At 41.1% G+C, this 20853-nt stretch overlaps 1 protein-coding gene across 1 annotated transcript; it reads right to left on the bottom strand.

Annotated features, from left to right (window-relative positions):
- Positions 1 to 1471: 1471 nt before the first annotated feature.
- Positions 1472 to 14535, bottom strand: LOC134449834 (uncharacterized). The gene is made up of 3 exons (XM_063199942.1): positions 13256 to 14535; positions 5078 to 5102; positions 1472 to 4192 (listed from the first exon to the last, which is right to left on the bottom strand). The coding sequence occupies exons 1-3, from the start codon at positions 14533 to 14535 to the stop codon at positions 3059 to 3061; spliced, it is 2439 nt and encodes an 812-aa protein (XP_063056012.1). The 3' UTR covers positions 1472 to 3058.
- Between the last annotated feature and the right edge of the window lie 6318 nt (positions 14536 to 20853).

Raw genomic sequence — 20853 nt, forward strand, 5'->3', positions numbered from 1 at the left:
TCAAGAAACAGAGGAAAACACAAGATTGAAGATCAGTCAGTGTATTTCCGTATACACAAGGCAGTACATTTACATGAAACAGTCAAACAGGTCGATCTTGAATCATATGAAGTAATAGGCCTACATGAAGTACATTAATCAAGTCATTTGCATGTCTATCATCTAATAATTATCTTTCATCAACAGAATTCAATCCACAAACATTCCACATAGAATAGTCTTTGGTATAGTTTATCCTCCCAGAGGATTGACAGCATCAGCATCATCACAACCTGATTTTCCACGTTTACATGATGTTTTTAATTCCGGATTAGTAAATGAAATATTTTGGAAATCAAAATATTATCCATCACCATGTTTACATAAAGCAGTTTCATTTAATTCTGAATACACCTTTGGGGATCAGAAAGCATTTCAATTGGACAGAGGATGCGCACACTGTGTCAGAGCCATGTGCTTTGGCTCAGCGTTCTTGCAGATTGCCACCATAAATAGGTGCAAACACAGTTTTCATTGTTGTATATCATAGATAAACTAAACAAATTCATAACATGCAGTATAAAGCGTGGTCTCGATTGGCAGATACCAGGTATAAAGGCAGGCCAAGCTGTAGTAATTGGTGGATACACAGTAAAAAATACAGTGTTAATAATTCAACACTCAAGAGAGTCGAGTGTATTTGGTCCCAGAGTACACTCTTACGGTGAATCCCATTACACCCCTTAGCCCTACGCCTTTCCCCTTCGCCTCCGTTTTGCTCGTCCACGTGTAGGGGTAGTGGCGTCTTGATTCACGTTCAGACAGAGGGGTAGGGGTACGGCGAAGGGCTTTCCATCCCTCCGCGCGGAGATTTCCCGACACCACATTCCACGGACGGAGGGCTACGACAGATTTCCCTGAATGCATTACGAATGCATTTAAAAATTGGCGGCAAGCCGCGGCATCCACAACAGCACACAAGATTAAGTATTTTTGCTGCAATTGATGGTTTTAAAGTGGTAATAATTATTCCATTGTACTAAGTTTAATATTGTCCTAATGTGTGATGGCCCTTTTCTGTGTGAAACGCACATAAAAAACGCTACTAGCGTCAACCTAATGCATGAAATTAGTAACAGCTGTGAGTGTCATTCCGTGTTGCGTTTCAAGCCCTACACCTTGCGGCTTCGTTTGAAAGCACGAGGGGCAAGAGGAAGGCGTAGGGGTAGGGGTAGAGATTAGTAATGGGAAAGGCCCTAAGTGTTTAATTAACACAGCGTTTTTACAGTGTAGGGATGGAAATCCAATAACAAGAGTCTTAGTTCATACACACAGTATTCTACCTTGGGACAGATGTGTACTGATGATAAAACAGTTGGTCATGGGAGTAAAAGGTCACAGGTCGGTCATCTGTTGTTAGTTCTTCTTCTTCTCCTTCTCACCATCCCCTGCTGCCTCCAGGCCTGCAGATGTCAGCACTGCCTTGGCATCAGCAGTCATCTCCTTGAGACCTTTGTTCAGCATGTGGAAGATTGTGCCAAAAGAGATTCCCCCAGCAGCTAAAGATCCAACGACATGTAGCAAAGTGGACTTTGACGTTCCCTTTTCATTTGCGGTGCGTGCGTCATCACGTCACACCGACCTATCAGCTGATCTCACAGCTGATTTCAATGCAGCTGAGACGCCGGCTTTTTCGCAAGCTAGGAGGAATAGCTGTCGGTCAACGGGCTTTCCTTTGTCCATCCAAACGTGCATTCTGGTCTACTCTTTGCACGCCGCTCTGCTGCCAAATTCAACTTGGCGTGACACGCTCTCCGCCTCGTGCAAGTGTATCTACCGGTGCCATCAGCTGTTTGTTGGCTACCCTGTTCATCTACCAAAGCTCCGAGAGCTCTCTCCTTCTGGCTCAGCGTGGGTTTGAGTTTCCTCTGACTCGTCGGCCTTTATTGTCTTCCTCCTCTCCTCCTCTGCTGTTGTGGAACGCGCCTTGGTGTAGCTGCAGACTCCCGGTTCGCTCTGAATTGCTGCTGTTTTGTCCCCCCCTCGATACGTGCTTCGGACTGACGCGTCGCAGTGTCCGGTCATCCGAGGGCTATTACTCCGAAAGCATTCAGCAGCCCAGCACAAGTTATCTTGCGCAGGTGGCGCATGTGGCCGAGTTCAGTGTGTGCGTGAATGTAGTCTGTGTGAATGAGTGTCCTGTTATGTCGTGGTGAGAGCACAAGTCATTGTTTATTTTGTACATTTTCTTTGAGGGATGTTTCTTTCTTCTGGTTGATTATTTTCTTTTGACTTGAGTTGGGAACTTCAATTTGAATTCTTTTGTTTTTGTATCTGTAACTACTGAGTGTGCGCGGCTTGTAGCCTAAATCAATGCCCCTGACCTGATGGTAACTTACTAATTCCCATCAGTCCTGCTCTTGCCTGTAGCAATCTCTTTCTGTGGCGAGTTAGATTTTGCTGGTGGGCCCTGCAACTCAGTTTATTTCTTTTTGTTTGTCTTTATTTGCTGGGCAAGTGGCAGGCCCTTGATTACCCCTTTATTTACCCTTGTCTTTTCTGTTAACAGGTGCAGGTAATCCCAGAGGGAGGTCCTCTTCCCCCCTGGTGGTGGGTCCGGTCACGTGGGGTGCAGTGAATTGCAGTGCAGTGCAGTGTTACCTGTGTGTGAGTGCAATAATTCACCTCCACTTAGTGTGTGCATGGGCACAAGTGTTTGTGTGTACTTATCCAAGGCCTATACAGGGGGCTTAGTATAATTCCCCCCTCTTGGGTGCACCTGCCCTGTATTTGAGAACCCTCCCTTTTGTACCGATTTGTGTGAGTGTGTATGTGAGTGTGAGTGTGTGTATGCATTGTGGTGGGAAACATTTTAACTGTCCGGATTTTTATATTTATTATATGTGAAATTGTTAATAAAGAGATTATTTTGTTACGGAATCCACGTTTCCTCGTTAATGCAACAGAACTTGTGTGGGGGTCAAATCTAAGGTTTTCATACAGTCCCTGGGCTGTAGTTCCCATTCTTATCCCAGGGTGGCGTAGTCTATTTAGTAAGAAAAACTGTGAAATTTTGAGTTTAAAACTCTCCTGTCCTTACCACTTGGTTACAGACAGGTACGGTACTGAGGATGTACTCGATTGTGACGGCCATTCCCATTTCAACTGAGCCGAAGAACTTGATCACAACTTTCATGTCGATTTCACCTTTGAAGAGTGACTGCATTGGCTCCTTCAGCTCTTCCACGGTCTTGTTCACTCTCTCACCCAGGACACTGAGCGACCTATTATCCGGTCCCAAGGCTTTCTGGCATCTTTGGAAGTAGCCTATTGTTATACCTAAGTCACATGCAATTGATAAACCCGGAACTGGTACCATTGCGATGGCGCTGGAGGCAAATGCGACGAGCCAGATGAGTCTTGACAGAGCTTTTTTCTTCTTGTCAATCATAGCCAGTGAGCAAACAGGAAGTGACTGGAGTAGCGCAAGTCTCTTGTGCATTGGGAGCTCTTTCTCCAGGGTGTCGATCAAGAGTTGAAAATCATAATCACTGAGGTCACAGGATGCCACAAGGAACACCTTTGGGTCTCCCACTTTCTGCAGATTCGACTTGCAGTCCTCCCTGATTCTTTGAAGGACCTTCTGCTTGTCGAAGTTTTTCTTCTTCATCTCAGAGCGAATATCGTTGTCAATCTTGGAGCGCACAAAATAAAACAGTTTCTTCTTTCTCTTTATCTCCTTGGCTAGCATGATGTCGTTCTCCTTAAATCGTTCAGAGGTGATGATGATGAAGAAATCGTAGGTTTTGAATTTGACGTCTTTCAGATACTGCTTGGCCTTGAACTTGGGGCTGCCGATACCTGGCAAATCCCAGATTTGCACATTGGGCATGGTGGGGTGGGGATACATGACAGATGTCATGGTGGTTTCAGTTACGCCAGTAGCTGCTGAGCCATCTTCGTCATCACGCACACCTCGTATGGCATTGACAAAGGAAGACTTTCCAGCCCCAGTGTTGCCTGTTATGGCAATGTTCAGGATGACATTTTCAAGCTGTTCCAGCTTCTCCATCACTTTGGAGGTTGCTGACTCCTTTGAATTCTTCTTGTAGCTATTGATGATTTCCTTGACGTCTTCATCTTCAGTATCAATGCATACTGAACCATAAGCTGAATCATCTTCATTTTCGTAGTCAGTAGCCATGTTATTGTTCTAAAAACAAAGATATTTTGGCTTCAAACAAAGACATTGATAGTTCACTTTGTTTACATGGTGACCAAGGGACAGTTCACCTGTAATACCTATAGCATATAGTTCTTTGTGAAAGGAGAATGAAGAGGATAGAATTCCCCTAAGTATTTGTCCTTTCAGTTTATGTCTTTAGTTTAATGCTACAGTATTAGCTTAACATGACACCGTTGTCTGTCTGTTACATTATGAAGCTGTGCAGTTTAATACTAAAAGAAGGTGTTCTAACTTGGGAGTCATGCACCAAAGGCACGAATGCACACATACAAGCACACACGCAAATGCACAAACATACTCACTCATTCATTCACTCACTCACTCACTCACTCACTCACTCACTCACTCACTCACTCACTCACTCACTCACTCACTCACTCACTCATTCACTCACTTGCCTGATCTCAAATGACACTTGTGCACTCCAGGCACTATGTTTCAGAGCATAACTAATAGTCACTGAAACATGAACACGTAGTGCACCATTTGAGATCAAGCAACTCTCTCTCTCTCTCTCTCTCTATCTCTCTATCTCTCTATCTCTCTCTGTCACACACACACACACACACACACACACACACACACACACACACACACACACACACACACACACACACACACACACACACACACACACACAAACAAGGTCGCAGCTGCACAGTATGATACTAAAGCTATGTATTTCAATATATAATGGGTATTTTTTTTAATTACTACCTCATTAGACATTACACATATCATAGCAAAGTAGCTTTCTAAAACAAGACAGACATTACATTTGCTTAGTAATAAAAGATTACAGCAACTGTCTATAATTGCTATGGATATAATAAATTGCCTCCCATCACTTACCGTACCTTTGTTGACAGGGTGATACCTGACCAAGAACAGCACTGAAACAGACCTTAAATAGTACTGCCAAACAGTTGACCTCCCTAAAAAAAAGATAATATCTGACTTTGATAAGAATCAGGGCAGGGTCACTAGTATCAGTAGACTTACCGTAGCAATGCCATTTCCTCCTTCACAGCAGCAAATTCTGCTCTTCCACTCACCATTATACCACAAAATCTTTCCAAATTATGAAATCAGAGATGGTTGATCTCAACCAAGTGGTCTGACTTCACTCCACCCCATTTTTCATTTGACCAATATTTTAACATATTCTAATCTACTTAATATATTTCATATTCTTATTCAATATGTGTTCTAATCCATTAATACATTGGTTACCAATTGGTGAAGCAATTTTCACCAAAATAAAAGAACAGCCATGAAGCACAAGTCTATCAAAAAAAAAAACTGAAAACCACATTTGAAACAGACAGACAGACAGACAGACAGACAGACAGACAGACAGACAGACAGACAGACAGACAGACAGACAGAACCATAGCCTCCTTGGCTATGTATGGGTAGGTAACCAGGTAACTAATGATCAATGATCACATACACGTACAGTAGGCCTATACTGTAACCATAACCACCCCCACAACAGCCACCCACTTCTTGTTCAGGGATCCATCCTGTCGACCAAACCCCAAACAACATTCTTAATCAGTTATCCAATGTCCTCTGTGGTAGGCCTACGTTTTTGAAGGAGCATTCATTAAAAAATATAGTGGCAGCATTGATTGTTGCTACACCCTTGAACATTTTCTTTTCAGTTTTTGAATGGCAACAAGAGCAACTAGATTGCATTCTCACAGAAAATGCTGGAAGCGGGCTTGCCTTTTGGGGCAGAGATGAGCAGTTTTATTTTTGATATCTCTATCCCTAAATAGAAAACAAGCTACTATTGAGAAAACAAAGCTAAAAGAAATGTTGGAAAATTCCATCCACCCAGTCAGAAGTTATGAGCCAAACACTTCAGCCATTTTGGATTCAGCCATTTTGTTATAGCTCCGCGTTTTGGGGATATACTAAATGACATACATGGTAAGTTGGCTAAGGAACACTACATATGATATAATTTTGAAAATCAACATGGGTACGAGTGGGATTCGAACACACAACCTCCATATCTCTAATCCAGCACCTTTGCCATTGATACTAAATGACATACATGGTATTTTAAGTTGGCTAAGGAACACTGCACAAGATATAATTTTGAAAATCAACATGGGTCTGAGTGGAATTCGAACTCACATCCTCCATATCTCTAATCTAGCACCTTTACCATTGAGCCAAGCAGCTGGCTATCATAAACATTCCAGCAAGACAATATCAAATTGCATTGAAGAGCTGAACAGTAGACCTCTAGAATGGTAGTTGCAGTTGCTCGTTAAGAATAGAATGTTGAGAGAAAGTGACAGTTGAGATGGAACCTTTTATTGGCAGCACCTGTTCTGATTGACTGTATGGCAGTTAGTATGGTGCTCTAAGGCAGAGGGCAGAATCAAAATCAGTTTCTAGTTTTTAGATTGCTGTTGTTAAAAAACTAAAAAGAATTGGCACATGTCCTGCTCACAGATTGGAGTCATATGTGTGATCTTTCTAACAGTCTTTGAATGAAGTTTATAGGTTAAACGGTTCAGTCACAAATGGACCTCTTGTGGAAGATGTGCTGACCTCTTCAGAAAGGCACTTCAAGAGCCAATGGGAAAACCCATTGGGCCAGCCCTGCAGTTTTTACACACCTGCCATATAAAAAGTAATGGGAGTTGGGACATGATACTTTCACAGTTTGGAGACATCTCATAGAGCTAGCTAACAACTAAACTTCTAGGTGAAAGTGTTGATGTTTTATGACCGAAAAAGCCTCCTACACTCTGATCTGTAGAGTGACGGAACACTGTCTCCTGAAGGTTCTACCATTGCTTTCTATGGGGACCTAAATTTGAACAAAATCGCCAAAAACTGAAAAACGACAAGAGACACGGACATGCTATATCTCTACAAATGATCTCCAAGCCGAGCCGGTCGTTTTAGTTTTGAATGGTGTCTCTATCTCGAAAGGCCTAGGAGGAGATCCACTTTCTATCTTTACTGCCCTGCACAAGAAAGAAACAAAGCAAGCAAGCAAGCATAAACTGTATTAGAGATTACTAGAATCGGGCCTTGCTCTGCAAGTCCGCTTAATAAACTGTACTTAGAGATTACTAGAATCGGGCCAAGCCCGCTTAATTAGAGATGGCAACCTGGTCCCTTGGCCAATGTGTTTGAAGGCCCTTGCAGATTGCCCATTCAAACTGTGAGTGGATAGATGGACAGACAGACAGACAGACACACACACACACACACACACACGCGCGCGCGCGCGCACGCACACACACACGCACACGCACACGCACACACACACACACACACACACACACACGTACGTAACAACACATGTAATAACATTATTATTACTTCTTGGTGTTATCAAACACATTTCATTGAGGTCACAAATACAGTCCCAGTGGCAGTGAGACCTAAACTCGCCAAACAACTCAGTTTTCCCATGCATTTTCAACAGATACTGTATGTAGTCACGTTTTCATTCCATTGGGTATAGTCACGTTTTCACACAGACAGACTTTTTCCTGTTACAATGTAGGCACTGGCAGCAGTGCACCACCAGTCAACTCCAGAGGCTGTTGTATGAGGCTGTTGCTGCTTTTAATAAAAGTGATATAGGTAATGCTTTATATTAAGCTTCTTGTAATAAGCGTGTATAGTCACTAGTAAGCAGGTAGTAATATCCTTACAAGTGCCCATAACATGCTTATTAACTTTGTTAACATGCTTATTAACTTTGTTAACATCTTATAAGCTGCCTGTTATGTGTTTATAGTACTTTGTTCTTTATTTATTTCTTTATTCAACTAACAAGCCACTTGTTTACAGTTAACAATGAGTTTTGCAGGTATGATGATGATGATGATGATGATGATGATGATGATGATGATGATGAGGCGGGTGCTGCTGTTGTTGATATAGATGATGATGACGATGATGGTGATGATATTGATGCTAATGATAGTGATAGTGATGATGATTATCATGGTGATTTTCTGAGGGTCAATTATTGAAAAATAAAAAATAGTAGCCTAAATAAATAAATAAAAATAAAGAAAGTATACATAGTCAGCTTGTGGGGATGATTCTTATAACATGCAGGTGATCTCTTTAAGGGAAATGAGCTCATATGTCTATGTGGCCTTGTGGGCAAATGAATACCAGGTCATGCAGGCTTGCTATGCAAATGCTAAGCGACAGAAATGATTTCATACCGGCATAACATTAAATAAGCACAATAATCAAACACATACACAAAAGTCTATTCATTTTAATTACTTTAAATGCGGTGTTGCCCTTATGCTAAACACAGGGCTGGATTAAGACAGCCCGGGGCCCCTAGGCTACAGGTTGCCGTGGGCCCCCTGGAAGGCAAATTTCACTACGAAATTACAGACATTGTCATAATTATGTCACCTATGTACAGGAGTATTAATAAGATTTAAAACTGTACTCGACATTACAGATTCATTTTTCAATATTGCATCTTGTCACAATTCAGCAATTTTTGACTTTTTGGCCAATTGGGGGCCCTCTGGTAGATGGGGGGCACCTAGGCTGCAGCCATATCTAGCCTGTGCATTAATCCGGCCCTGGCTACACAGTACATTTTTCAGTGTTAATTCAAACTTAGAGAGTCGATTTAACATGTTCTAGAGGGCACTAAACGCGTGTCACGCACTAAATGGCCTGTATTTCGATGTCACTTTCAACACGAGCGTCTGTACCCATTGACACTTTCATGAACATGTGTATAATACATGACAGGACTGCTTGGTTCCCAAAACAATGGAAGTGTGGTGCTGTGACTCGTCATTGGGACTAATATTATTTATTTTTTTGGTAATTAAATTTTTATTGATTTTTCTTTTTTCTTAAAGCACAAGTGTTCTCCACAGAAGGAGAAAAAAAAACAAAGAAAATGTAACCACATGGAACCAGGGGAGTTACACAAAAACAATGAGTATAATATTATTTTTAGATTCCCAATGGTGACAAATACAGACAAGATTGCTGTCATAATAGGCATAGAAGATGTTGCAATAACTTAGCCCTACTTTTTATCTTCTCAATGGGTGTGTATGTGTGTGTGTGCGTGTTTGTGTGTGTGTGTGTGTGTGTGTGTGTGTGTGTGTGTGTGTGTGTGTGTGTGTGTGTGTGTGTGTGTGTGTGTGTGTGTGTGTGTGTGTGTGTGTGTGTGTGTGTGTGTGTATAGATATGAATGTATTTTCTGGAGGAGGTATGTGGGGAAATAATCGAAAAGGGCTTGTAAACTACATGAACAACAGACAAAGTAAATGTGTTTGCATTGTTTGCATTGTTTGAATGTCCTTTGAAATAAAAAAATTAACAAAAAAAGAAGATGTAGCAATAATTGCCATATTCTCGTGTGATGTCAGTCACCAGAAACTGATAATACAGCACTAGGCCTGACTATCTATTATTGTGCACCGTATATAATATGTTTGGCTGTCTTTAGTTCTGTATGGAGAAATATTGTTGATTATTGTTTTGTTGTCTCAAGTTATTACTAAAGACAGTGTGTAATGTCATAGCCTAGTTCTTTAGCAGAATGGTATAAGTCTCAATGACTCACACAGTGTAACACTATCTAAATGCTGTGAATTACGAGGTTGCTAGTAAAAGGTTGACATTTGCACCTGGAATTGTTAAAGGCCTCATGAATTGCTTAAATCATGGCAGGGCAGATGGAAAAGCAACATTAGAAAAAATGCACAGTGAGAGAACGTGGGGCACACTCTGCTACCAGAAATATAAAGTTATCATACAGTAGGCAATGTACATAACTAATGAACACACACAGTAAGTCTATAATATTACATGCTGATAGATACAGAAGCAAAAACAGTGTAAAATAAAGTAGACCTCTTACATTAGTAAAGAGTGCCTCTAATATTTCAACATGAAATTATTCAATTAGGCCTATGTTTACAATTACAATATTACAATATTATTCAAATGTAGGCTAATTGATTATTCTGAATGATGCATTTGCAAACAGGTCATTAGGAATTGCTCCAATGGAGCTGTGTGTGTGTGTGTGTGTCTGTGAGTGTGTGTGTGTGTGTGTGTGTGTGTGTGTGTGTGTGTGTGTGTGTGTGTGTGTGTGTGTGTGTGTGTGTGTGTGTGTGTGTGTGTGTGTGTGTGTGTGTGTGTGTGTGTGTGTGTTTTCTGAGTTATCATGTTATATGCTTGCAGGCTGAGCTGCTGGCTGATGGTAAATGTAGCTGATGCAACAGCTCCACCTAGCATTCCTACTGTTGCACTGTGGTGTATGAATGTGTTCTGATCGTGGATCACACCTGCCTGTCTGTCTGTTCTTGGATGTTACATTACATTACAATACACTTAATTGATGTTTTTTTTTATCCAAAGCCACTAAGAGCGACAAAGTGACTTCTTTTAACTTAACACCAATTCCGGTCCAGGGACTACAGATTAGCCTTGGCTATAATCTGACTCAACTGTATACTGTGTAAAAAAAATCCCTGTAATGTCCCTGTAAAAAAAAATCATCTTTAAATTAAAACAGATATTACAGGCAAATGGAAACAGTCCCTGGAGCAATGTGGGGTTAGGTGCCTTGCTCAAGGGCACTTCAGCCATGGATGGAGGTGTAGGGAGGTAGGATATGATTTAGTTTGTATTGATTGTTTGCACTCTGGGAAGGAAAACATTAAATGAGTGATAAGGGAATAATAATAATAATAATAATAATAATACCAAAGAAAATTACGACAGTGGCAATTTTCAGACAGGCATCTTTGCAGGCACCCCCAATAATCAATGGCCGCATTCGTGACAGCGCATGCAGCAGCAGTCTGCATGCGCACTGCAAAATTACAAGGAATTCTGGTTAGGTGTGTGTGTGTGTGTGTGTGTGTGTGTGTGTGTGTGTGTGTGTGTGTGTGTGTGTGTGTGTGTGTGTGTGTGTGTGTGTGTGTGTGTGTGTGTGTGTGTGTGTGTGTGTGTGTGTGTGTGTTTTGTCATTCTGCATACACATTACAGTATTTCTCCTCATAATCTCTATCCTTCTCCTAATTGTCCTTTCTGTCAACGCAACAAGCACTTGTGCGGTGTATGCAGTTAAACTTGATTAAGAAGCTATGATGTTGGCAGACTGGATATTCAATACCCAGCCTATTCCCAGCAGTCAGGTAGCCACGGGGAACTCACAGAAAAAGGCTCACAAATCACACAAGGCACCTGACCTGATGTGAAAAGGAGTCATGAGAATTCTCGTGCAGCACACGTACTACTGAATAACCTGAGGCACTCCACCGCTCTGGAACTGAAGGCAGAGGCGATTCTAGGGTAATGTGGGGCCCCAAGTGAAAATTCAAAGTAATGAACATTTAAAAGAAAATTGCCACTACCATAGTAAACTGTGAACTGTTATTCACAATGACAATCTATGGCTTGGGGCCCCAAGTGGCTGCCTGCCTAGCCTGGTGACACAATGCGGCTCTGACTGCAGGGAACAGGTGTGTTTGAGAACATCAGAGGCAAACATTGCGAGTTAAGAGAGTAAACATTTTGTCACATTTTTTATTGTAGTCAAATATCGAGTGAAACGCAATAATCGTTACTTTTTGGGGAATTTACCTGATAGGACCACACAGAGAATGAAGATAAACTACTGTAGGGAAGGGTTTTTATTTCTTAATTCAGCTTGTTCATCTCTGGCAATCAGTTATATTTATTTTCATGCAAAGTGACAATTATTTAACTTTTTTCAAGTTTGAGTTTCAAATTCACCCCATTATCAATCTAACTAACTAGCCCCAGATTATTATATTATATTATATTATCTACTCTCGTAACCAATCTTTGCTTATGTACACAGTCGCTGAAGGAACTTGTTGAATTTAACTAAATATCGCAATAAATATATAAAAATAAGTAGGTGACTTTCCCCAAATTGATGCAGACAGGCTTCTTGTTGTACTGTAGTTAAAAGGAAATCCTTTATTATACCTTCTACAGTAAATTGGAATCTATTTGTCACTTGACATCACACTCACATACAGCACATTCATACGCATCAAGTACATTTTTAAATGCTTTCAAAATACCATAATTACACGTTTATGCAACAGAGACTATGCTTTACAAGGTAATTTGGCCAAATAGAGTTTAAAAAAGGCAAAAGTGAATTATTATCTAGGAAAAAAAAAACAGGTGGACACGGATCTGACATGTAAACATATTAGGCTTTGAACAAAAAAAAATAATTTAGTGTCAACAAAGTATACTTCACACTTATTCATACTGTGTGTTTTATGGCATTTGGTTCATTTTCAATTAATTTTACATTTGATCAAACAATGAACAAATAAATGAAATTTTAATCCATCCCACAAGCAAGTGCAAGTGCAAGTACAAGCAAGTGCAAGTATGTGTACATCATGACTTTCTTGATGTCCATCCTGTCCTTTCAAAAAAAAAAAAAAGAAAGAAACAGTTGCTGGCCCTGCTTCCTGAAAATGAGCATTTTTTAAAGTTCATTAATAGGCTCCATTTAGTGTTCTTCATGCCATAAAGTCTGTGGTTTGGTTGGCAGTCACCAGGTGTGAAAGCAGGTCAAGCTATAGCAGTGAAGGGTAGAGGGACCAGGAGGCTACTGTGGTCAATAAAAAGGGATGTAAACCCAACAATAAAAGTATTTTGTTTATACATACTTTGAGGCAGGTGTTGCCCAGTGATGAACAGAGTTTGTCTTTGGATCAAAGGACGCTTTAAGTTTTGTACCAATAAGAGTTGTGGTGGGGAGTTTTTTTTCTTAATATATCCTGCCCTGAGCAAGGAAGAGAACCAAAGTCCTGCAGGTGGACTGTCCCAGGTCCTGAAATAAAAAAAGCAAAATTGCCCTGGATAAAAGTGTTAGCTAGGTGCAATGCAACCTTTAACTGTTCTGCATATCATAGTCCTGGAGATTAAAAGGCAGTCAGACACCCACACGTGTGTGGGCGATCCAGGTGTCCACAGATTACAGATAACTTTTACTTCTGCTCCGGCTCCTTGGGTTCCTGTGGGCCTTCCTCCTCCTTCTTCTCCCTCTCACCATCTCCTGCTGCCTCCAGGCCTGCAGATGTCAGCACTGCCTTGGCATCAGCAGTCATCTCTCTGAGGCCTTTGTTCAGCATGTGGAAGATTGTGCCAAAGGAGATTCCACCAGCAGCCAAAGTTCCGGCAATGGGTATGGTACTGAGGATATACTCGATGGTCATGGCCGCTCCCATTTCAGCTGAGCCGAACAACTTAATCACAACTTTCCTGCTGACTCCATCTTTGAAGCGTGATGTCATTGGCTGCTTCAGCTCTTCGACCGTCTTGTTCACTCTCTCGCCCAGGACACTGAGCGACCTGTCGTCCAGACCCAAGGCTTGCAGGCATCTTCGGAAGTAGGCTATCATTATGCCCAGGTCACATGCAAATGACAAACCTGGCACTGGTGCCATTGCGATGGTGCTGGAGCCAAATGCTATGAGCCAAATCAGTCTGGCCAGAGCTTTTTTCTTCTTGTCAATCATAGCCAGTGAGCAAACGGGAAGTGACTGCAGTAGCGCGAGTCTCTTGTGCATTGGGAGCTCTGTCTCCAGGGTGTCGATCAAGAGTTGAAAATCATAATCACTGAGGTCACAGGATGACACAAGGAACACCTTTGGGTCTCCCACTTTCTGCAGATTCAACTTGCAGTCCTCCCTGATTCTTTGAAGGACCTCCTGCTTGTCGAAGTTCTTCTTCTTCATCTCGGAGCGAATATCATTGTCAATCTTGGAGCGCACAAAATAAAACAGTTTCTTCTTTCTCTTTATCTCCTTGGCTAGCATGATGTCGTTCTCCTTAAATCGTTCAGAGGTGATGATGATGAAGAAATCGTAGGTTTTGAATTTGACGTCTTTCAGATACTGCTTGGCCTTGAACTTGGGGCTTCCGATACCTGGCAAGTCCCAGATCTGTACATTGGGCATGGTGGGGTGGGGATACATGAGAGGTGTCATGGTGGTCTCAGTCACCCCGGTTGCTGCTGAGCCCTCATCATCATCACGCACGCCTCGTATGGCATTGACATAGGAGGACTTTCCAGCCCCACTGTTCCCTGTTATGGCAACGTTCAGGATGACATTTTCAAGCTGTTCCAGCTTCTCCATCACTTTGGAGGTTGCTGACTTTGAATTCTTCTTGTGGCTGTTGATGATCTCCTTGAAATCTTCATCTTCAGTGTCGATGGTTGGAGGACCATCAGCTGAATCATCTAGTACAATTTCATAGTCAGACGCCATATTGTTCTGTAAAAAAAAGACGAAAGATATTATAGCACAAAGATATTGACATTTCACTATGGTGCCAAGTATTGGTGTTATCATTGAAAAGCCAGCCATCTTGGCAGCGTTGGACATAGATTTTCCATTACAAACATTTGGGCTGTGAGGAGGGGCAAGATGGTGAGCGTGAACTTTTTTTCGGTGATTTACTGTTTTTTATTTATGAACAAATTCCCAAGCTGGGAAACAAAAGCATTACAAAGTCAGTGATCAATACCCATCCACCCCACCCCACCCTTAGATACAAATCACATGACCCATTAGGTCATAAGTGAAAAACAGGAGAAAAAAACAGGTTAAAAAAAGAAAGTTAAAACTAGCAATAGTCACAGCATGTTATTTACCTAATACCATACAGTAATGATATACAAATATCAAAATGTAGAAAGAAGAGAGAGAAAAAAAAAGTGTGAGCTTATTTTTGAGTGACAGCCGTTTCCAACAATCAGAGGTTGAAGAGTGCCCAGCCAGGGGCCAGGGATTGTTAACAAATGGGAAACCCATGTATTAGGAGTTGTAGCACACAGGATTAGGTGCAAATTCATCAACCGGTTCAGAAATTATCACAAAAATCAATAACGTCGACAACAACAGAAGACAGTAATGACAGCCGGGTAGAACTCAATATCTTTATCAATTCTGATCCATCAGAAAATCCATCAGCCCGTTCAATAGCTATCACAATCAAACATATTAAGCATAAAAATCTTAGGGACCTTCAGGAGGAAATATAATGGAAAAATATAGGACATAATACATCCAGGGTGACAGCTAATGGATGGAATTTAAACAACGGTAAGAATTCTTGTTCTTGGCCTGCTAATTTATATGATACTTCCTTGAGAGAGAGGAGAGGATAGAATTCCCCTGTTCACGAGTCTCAGTTAGTCTCACAATAATTAAACTCGAACACACACACACACACACGTGCGAGCGCGCGCGCACACACACACACAGACACACGCACACACACACACACACACACACACACGCGCACACACGCGCGCACACTTACATTTTTATTTTTTATCTTATCTACTTTGTATGTTTTATTTGTCTTTTTAAGTCCAGTCATGTCCTAGTTTGCCATTGCAATTGTCTATCCAAATGTTTATTGTTTATTGTACTCCCAAAACGCAAGACAAATTCCCTTCGGGGCAATAAAAGGTGTATTCATATATTCATATTCATATTCATATTCATATTCATATTCATATCCATTCATTCACTCACACACACACACACACACACACACACACACACACACACACACACACACACACACACACACACACACACACACACACACACACACACACACACACACACACACACACACACACCATGAGCTGTACAGTACTTGAAATTAATTGAAATCATCATTATCATCGTATTGTAATCATTCAGTGGGGCTATGTAAGGTAAAGGGTGATTTTTCATTCAAGGTATTTGTTTCTATCTTCAAGGACAAGTGCACCGTCTATAGGCATGTCCAAATATGGCGTTCATTTCTCAAAAGAGAAGTTGTTAGCCTGTTAGCAACTTCGGTAGTTGAAAATGGGAAAATGCATTGAAAACAACAAAGTAGCTAATGTAGTAAGCAACTTTGGTTTTGAGAAATGCACCCATGGTCGTAAAAAACACCCTAAACATTTGTTTTCAAGAATGTGCAACTCACCAATGTTCAAACCTAATGTTCAAAATAGTGCACTTATCCTTTAATTTCAACTTGAAGAACGACATACAGTAACTCCCTATAGTTTATATCAAAATAAACAATTGCCCACATCACTTACCTTTGTTGCTAAGATGATACCTCACCAACAACAGCACTGAAATAATTTTGTTCAGACCCTAAACCAAAGAGCTGAAGGAGGTGTGACCTCCACCTGTCATTTGCAAGAGATACTGGCTTTGAAGACAAACTGGCTCACTAAATCTTACTGTCAGTAGGCTTGGCAATGCTACAAAGTAGTTCCTCCTCAGAAGTATCAGCTGGTTCTCCACTCATCACTACATGAATCTAAGAAACTATAAAACACAATTGATCTCCACCACAGCACAGTCCAACAGTCCACCCTCCCTCCTCATTTTTTGTTTTGTTTAAATCAATGATCATACTGCAGGTTAATCGCTATTGAGTAATATTAACCATTAATTATAGATTATGAACTACAGTGTGAATAAACAGACAGAAAAAACGACAAATTAAGATTTGTCCTCCTTGGAAAGGTAACCAACCAGGTAACTATGTAACAAGTTCTGTTTGTTCTGTCCCTCCCAAAGCAAGCATCTTTTACACCCCTCTCACGTGACAATGATGAGGCCTCTCCACAACTTAAAAAAGTCTTACGTCAAGCAGTGACACAGAAATGCTTATTACAGAGTCCTAAACTAGCGCAAATCCAGAACAGTTAGTTGTTATTACAGTTAATAGTACCTAACCTACGATAATAATGATGAATGTAATAATACAGTAGGTGCTTCGATCAGGAGCACTTCTGTTATGGATATTGACATGGAAGACCAAAGTTAAAGTGATGAAGTGAAGTGAAATAACCTCGTTTCAAAACTCACCTTGAGTCAAATAGCTTAGTTGTATTATTCTTCTACTTCTGGCTGTTATCTTAGCTAGTTACTTCTAGTTCCAAGATAGCAATTATCATTGAATCCTGTGTTAGCAGGTACTGTACCATATATTCCATTATATACTGCACATTGGGCTATTTTGGGGGGTAGAATTTGCACTGCCAGGGAACTCTGAGAACGTCTGGAAATACAAGAAAAAGACAAAAAGACAAAACTCAATTACTTAACTACGAGGTGCAAAATTTGCTCATTTCCCAAAGTGGTGGAGTATTGCTTTAAATAACCTCTCTAGGCCTACCCCCTGTGCCCCAACCAGCAGTGGCCACTCTCTCTCTCACTTGCGATTTGGATGCTCTATAGTAAGCTTTTTAAAGGCACATTCAAAAACATAGTTAGCATCAAGAAGAACTGTCATTGAACCCACCTGACCGTTATTTTCAATTTGTGAAATCACACGTAGGCCTATCAATTTTTCATATTCATGTTAAAAAATATAATGACATACAGTACTAAATGACATTGTTGGTATTAGATGCAATTGCAGTAGAATCATGTCATTAAACCACTTTCACATATGTATGAATAATCATTCTGGCAGAGCCAGAGGTCTCAAATACAACCCCTGTGGCTCTGGTGATGAGAGCTAAACTCATCAAGCAACTCATGCATGTTCAACAGGCATGCACATCTGTGATGTATGGTGACATGTTATTGCTTGTTGTCACGTTTTATGGAAGACAGCCTTCCTCTTTAACTTGGCGAGAAGTTTTGCTGTCCTCCTTTTCTTGTTTCTCATCATACTTTTGCTCTTCGCATTGCTATGTAAGAACCCTGCAAATCCAGTGGCTGTTGCCTTTGGCTGTTGTTTTTAGCAATAACAGTTATGCTACTGCTGCAGATGATTCCACTGTTTTAGGTTATGATAGTGATGATGATTACCATGGTGATTCGATGGTGATTTTTTGTCCATTTTACATGTACATTATCAGCTTGTGGGAGGACAGTACTGTTCATTGGGGATACTAAATGTAAAAATGCTGAAATGCTGAAATGCTGCGTTTACATGCCGTTTTTAATTGAGAATTAATAATACAGAAATAGGAATGAATGAATGAATGAATCTGTCGAGTTCACTTTGATCTTTCATTTAATTCCAAAGTGTTTACATGACATCTTCAATGCGGGATTAACCTTTATTCAGAATTAAAGTGAGTTAATTCTGAATTAAATGTCTCATGTAAACATAGCCATTGCCTAACATGGCATGATCACAGGGGGTTAATGAGAATCTAATATCTTTGGCATGGATGTGTTTGTTCTTCTTCTAGTGACACGTAGATGATCTTTTCAGAGATCAGTGATAAGGCTGGTATGCAAGAGTGCATGTTGACAGCGCAAGCAGGACTGGACTGGGGGGGGGAAATAGGGCCCGGGCACATCTGTCTTAAAGGGGCCCCTCATAATTATCAGAACTTACTCACCGGTGGTCCTTGCATTCTCGTGGGCCCCTATTTTAAGAAATGTAAAAAATATATATATTTTGCAATTCTGAAAATAGGGGCCCACGAGGAAATGCCCGCTATGCCAGATGGCCAGTCCAGCCCTGAGTGCAAGCTGATATGGTATGCGGCAGAGCGAGAAGTAAATCTCAAGCCATGCATGCTTACTGTCCAAATTATGTGACACACTTTCTGGCCTGTTCCAGATAAACAACGTATACCCCATACCTGTATAACAATCAAACACAACCACCTTAAGGGCTCTGCATACTTCACGTGCGCACTGTGGCGCGAGAACCATTAATGACGTCATCACCTGCGACAGACTATTCATACTTCAAATGGCTTTCGCTCGCATTGTCGGAAGTGCCCTCTGCTGTTCATGAGAGAAACGGCAGTATCTTTCGTAACTCGCAGCGTGAGTTCTATGGATGTATAAAATAGAAAGCCAAACACGGCTGCTGTAGGGCTACTGAACGTCTGACTTGTGACTTACCACATTGAAACATATTTTTTTGTTGTAGCCTACATTGCCAGATCATTCAAAGACCATGTGAGAGCATTGTTCTGGCGGCAGAATTTATAAATAGATCGCCGAACACAACGTGCTTCTGAACAAAGTAAACAATTGTTTCACTGAACAACATTTAAGAGAGAAGATAAAATAACTCTCTAGGACATTTTATTATCCTCAAAATGATGCAGGATCTATTCTGTAGTAGCCTACAGTAGTTAGACTCTTACAGCAATTTGTATTGTGCTTTGATTTACAGTAGATACTGTATGTCTATGTAGGCCTCCTTGCATTAGGCGTACTGTGTTTTGTGGTGGGGAAATTGTTTCTCATTTATTCCCAAAGCATACTGTTCTTAAAATTGACTTTAAAAGTAAATATCATGCCACAGGCACGAATAAATCACCTGTTTGTACTGTAAGACTAATACCTAGATTAGTGCATGGCAGATATGAAAAGAAGCATATTGGCCTTATGTACACACACACAAACACACACACACACACACACACACACACACACACACACACACACACACACACACACACAGATAATTGTTAAAAAACACTATCCCCATTTTTTCTGTTGTTTGGGTGAACACCAGACGCGCTACCGTCTTCTGGACCATTTGCGAAGGTCTTATTGCACAAGCTGGAAGACCAGTCAGGATGGAGTTGCAGTAGGCCTACTGTATATTTGAGGTGAGAGATGGCCATGGCCATTACCAGAAGCTGAGTGGCATATCAGATTTACTGTTTTTGAGTCACTTGCTCAGCACTGGTGAGAAGCGGCATGAGCAGGCAACCGAGACTACTGTATGTGGTGAGAGAATGATAGATCATCAATCATGACACCCAGGTTTCTTGCGACCTTATTTGGGACAATAGTGGCTGAGCTTATATTGAGTTTTATGTTATGGCACCATGAATCCTTAGTTGCAGTTCAGTTGTTGCAATGTTTTTTTTTTTTTTTTTGCTTTGTATGCCTTTATTTGAGAACACTCGGGACAGTGAGAGAGACAGGAAAACAAACAGCCTAGAAAAATATGCGGAAGGATCGGGAAAAGATCCGGTCCAGACTCGAACCTGGGTCGCCCACACACCCCACTATTAGCAATATTGAAAACTTTTTAATCAATTGTCAGGGTTAGAGAGAAGATTTTTAGAGTATATTTAAAGACAGGTCAGCATGCCAAGGAAACATTGTAGTGTGTGGAGGACATTTTCCCAACACTTTTCCAAGTTTTTAGATTTTATGACTCCAAATCATGGAAATGTTGACTTTCATAGCTTCTGACGGGTGTAAATGTTACTGTGTGTGTGTGTGTGTGTGTGTGTGTGTGTGTGTGTGTGTGTGTGTGTGTGTGTGTGTGTGTGTGTGTGTGTGTGTGTGTGTGTGTGTGTGTGTGTGTGTGTGTGTGTGTTATAGGACACCACTGCACTGCCCCATAGTGCAGGGTGCAGGTCGAGCTGGCTGAGTAGTGGTAACAACAAATGGCTGGTACACAGCTCCATCTAGCTACCGGTATGCTAACAACCGTTGTTCCATAGCACATGGTTAAAACATTTATCAGTACCAGTACCTGTAAAAAAAATCATTCCTCCATAAACATGGACTTCGCAACTCAGTGAAGAAATTATGAGAACAGAAGAAACTCCACCAGACAAAAGAACA

The sequence above is a fragment of the Engraulis encrasicolus genome, chromosome 5, assembly GCF_034702125.1.
Source record: "Engraulis encrasicolus isolate BLACKSEA-1 chromosome 5, IST_EnEncr_1.0, whole genome shotgun sequence".
NCBI lineage: Eukaryota > Metazoa > Chordata > Actinopteri > Clupeiformes > Engraulidae > Engraulis > Engraulis encrasicolus.

Excerpts from the sequence above, each read along its gene's own strand:
- LOC134449834 (XM_063199942.1), bottom strand. The coding sequence starts at position 14,535 with ATGGCGTCTGACTATGAAATTGTACTAGATGATTCAGCTGATGGTCCT. Across the intron at positions 5,103-13,255 it reads CCCAAGGAGCCGGAGCAGAA|GTATCACCCTGTCAACAAAG; the intron begins GTAAAAGTTATC and ends GTTCTTGGTCAG. Across the intron at positions 4,193-5,077 it reads ACCCTGTCAACAAAGGTACG|AACAATAACATGGCTACTGA; the intron begins GTAAGTGATGGG and ends CTTTGTTTTTAG.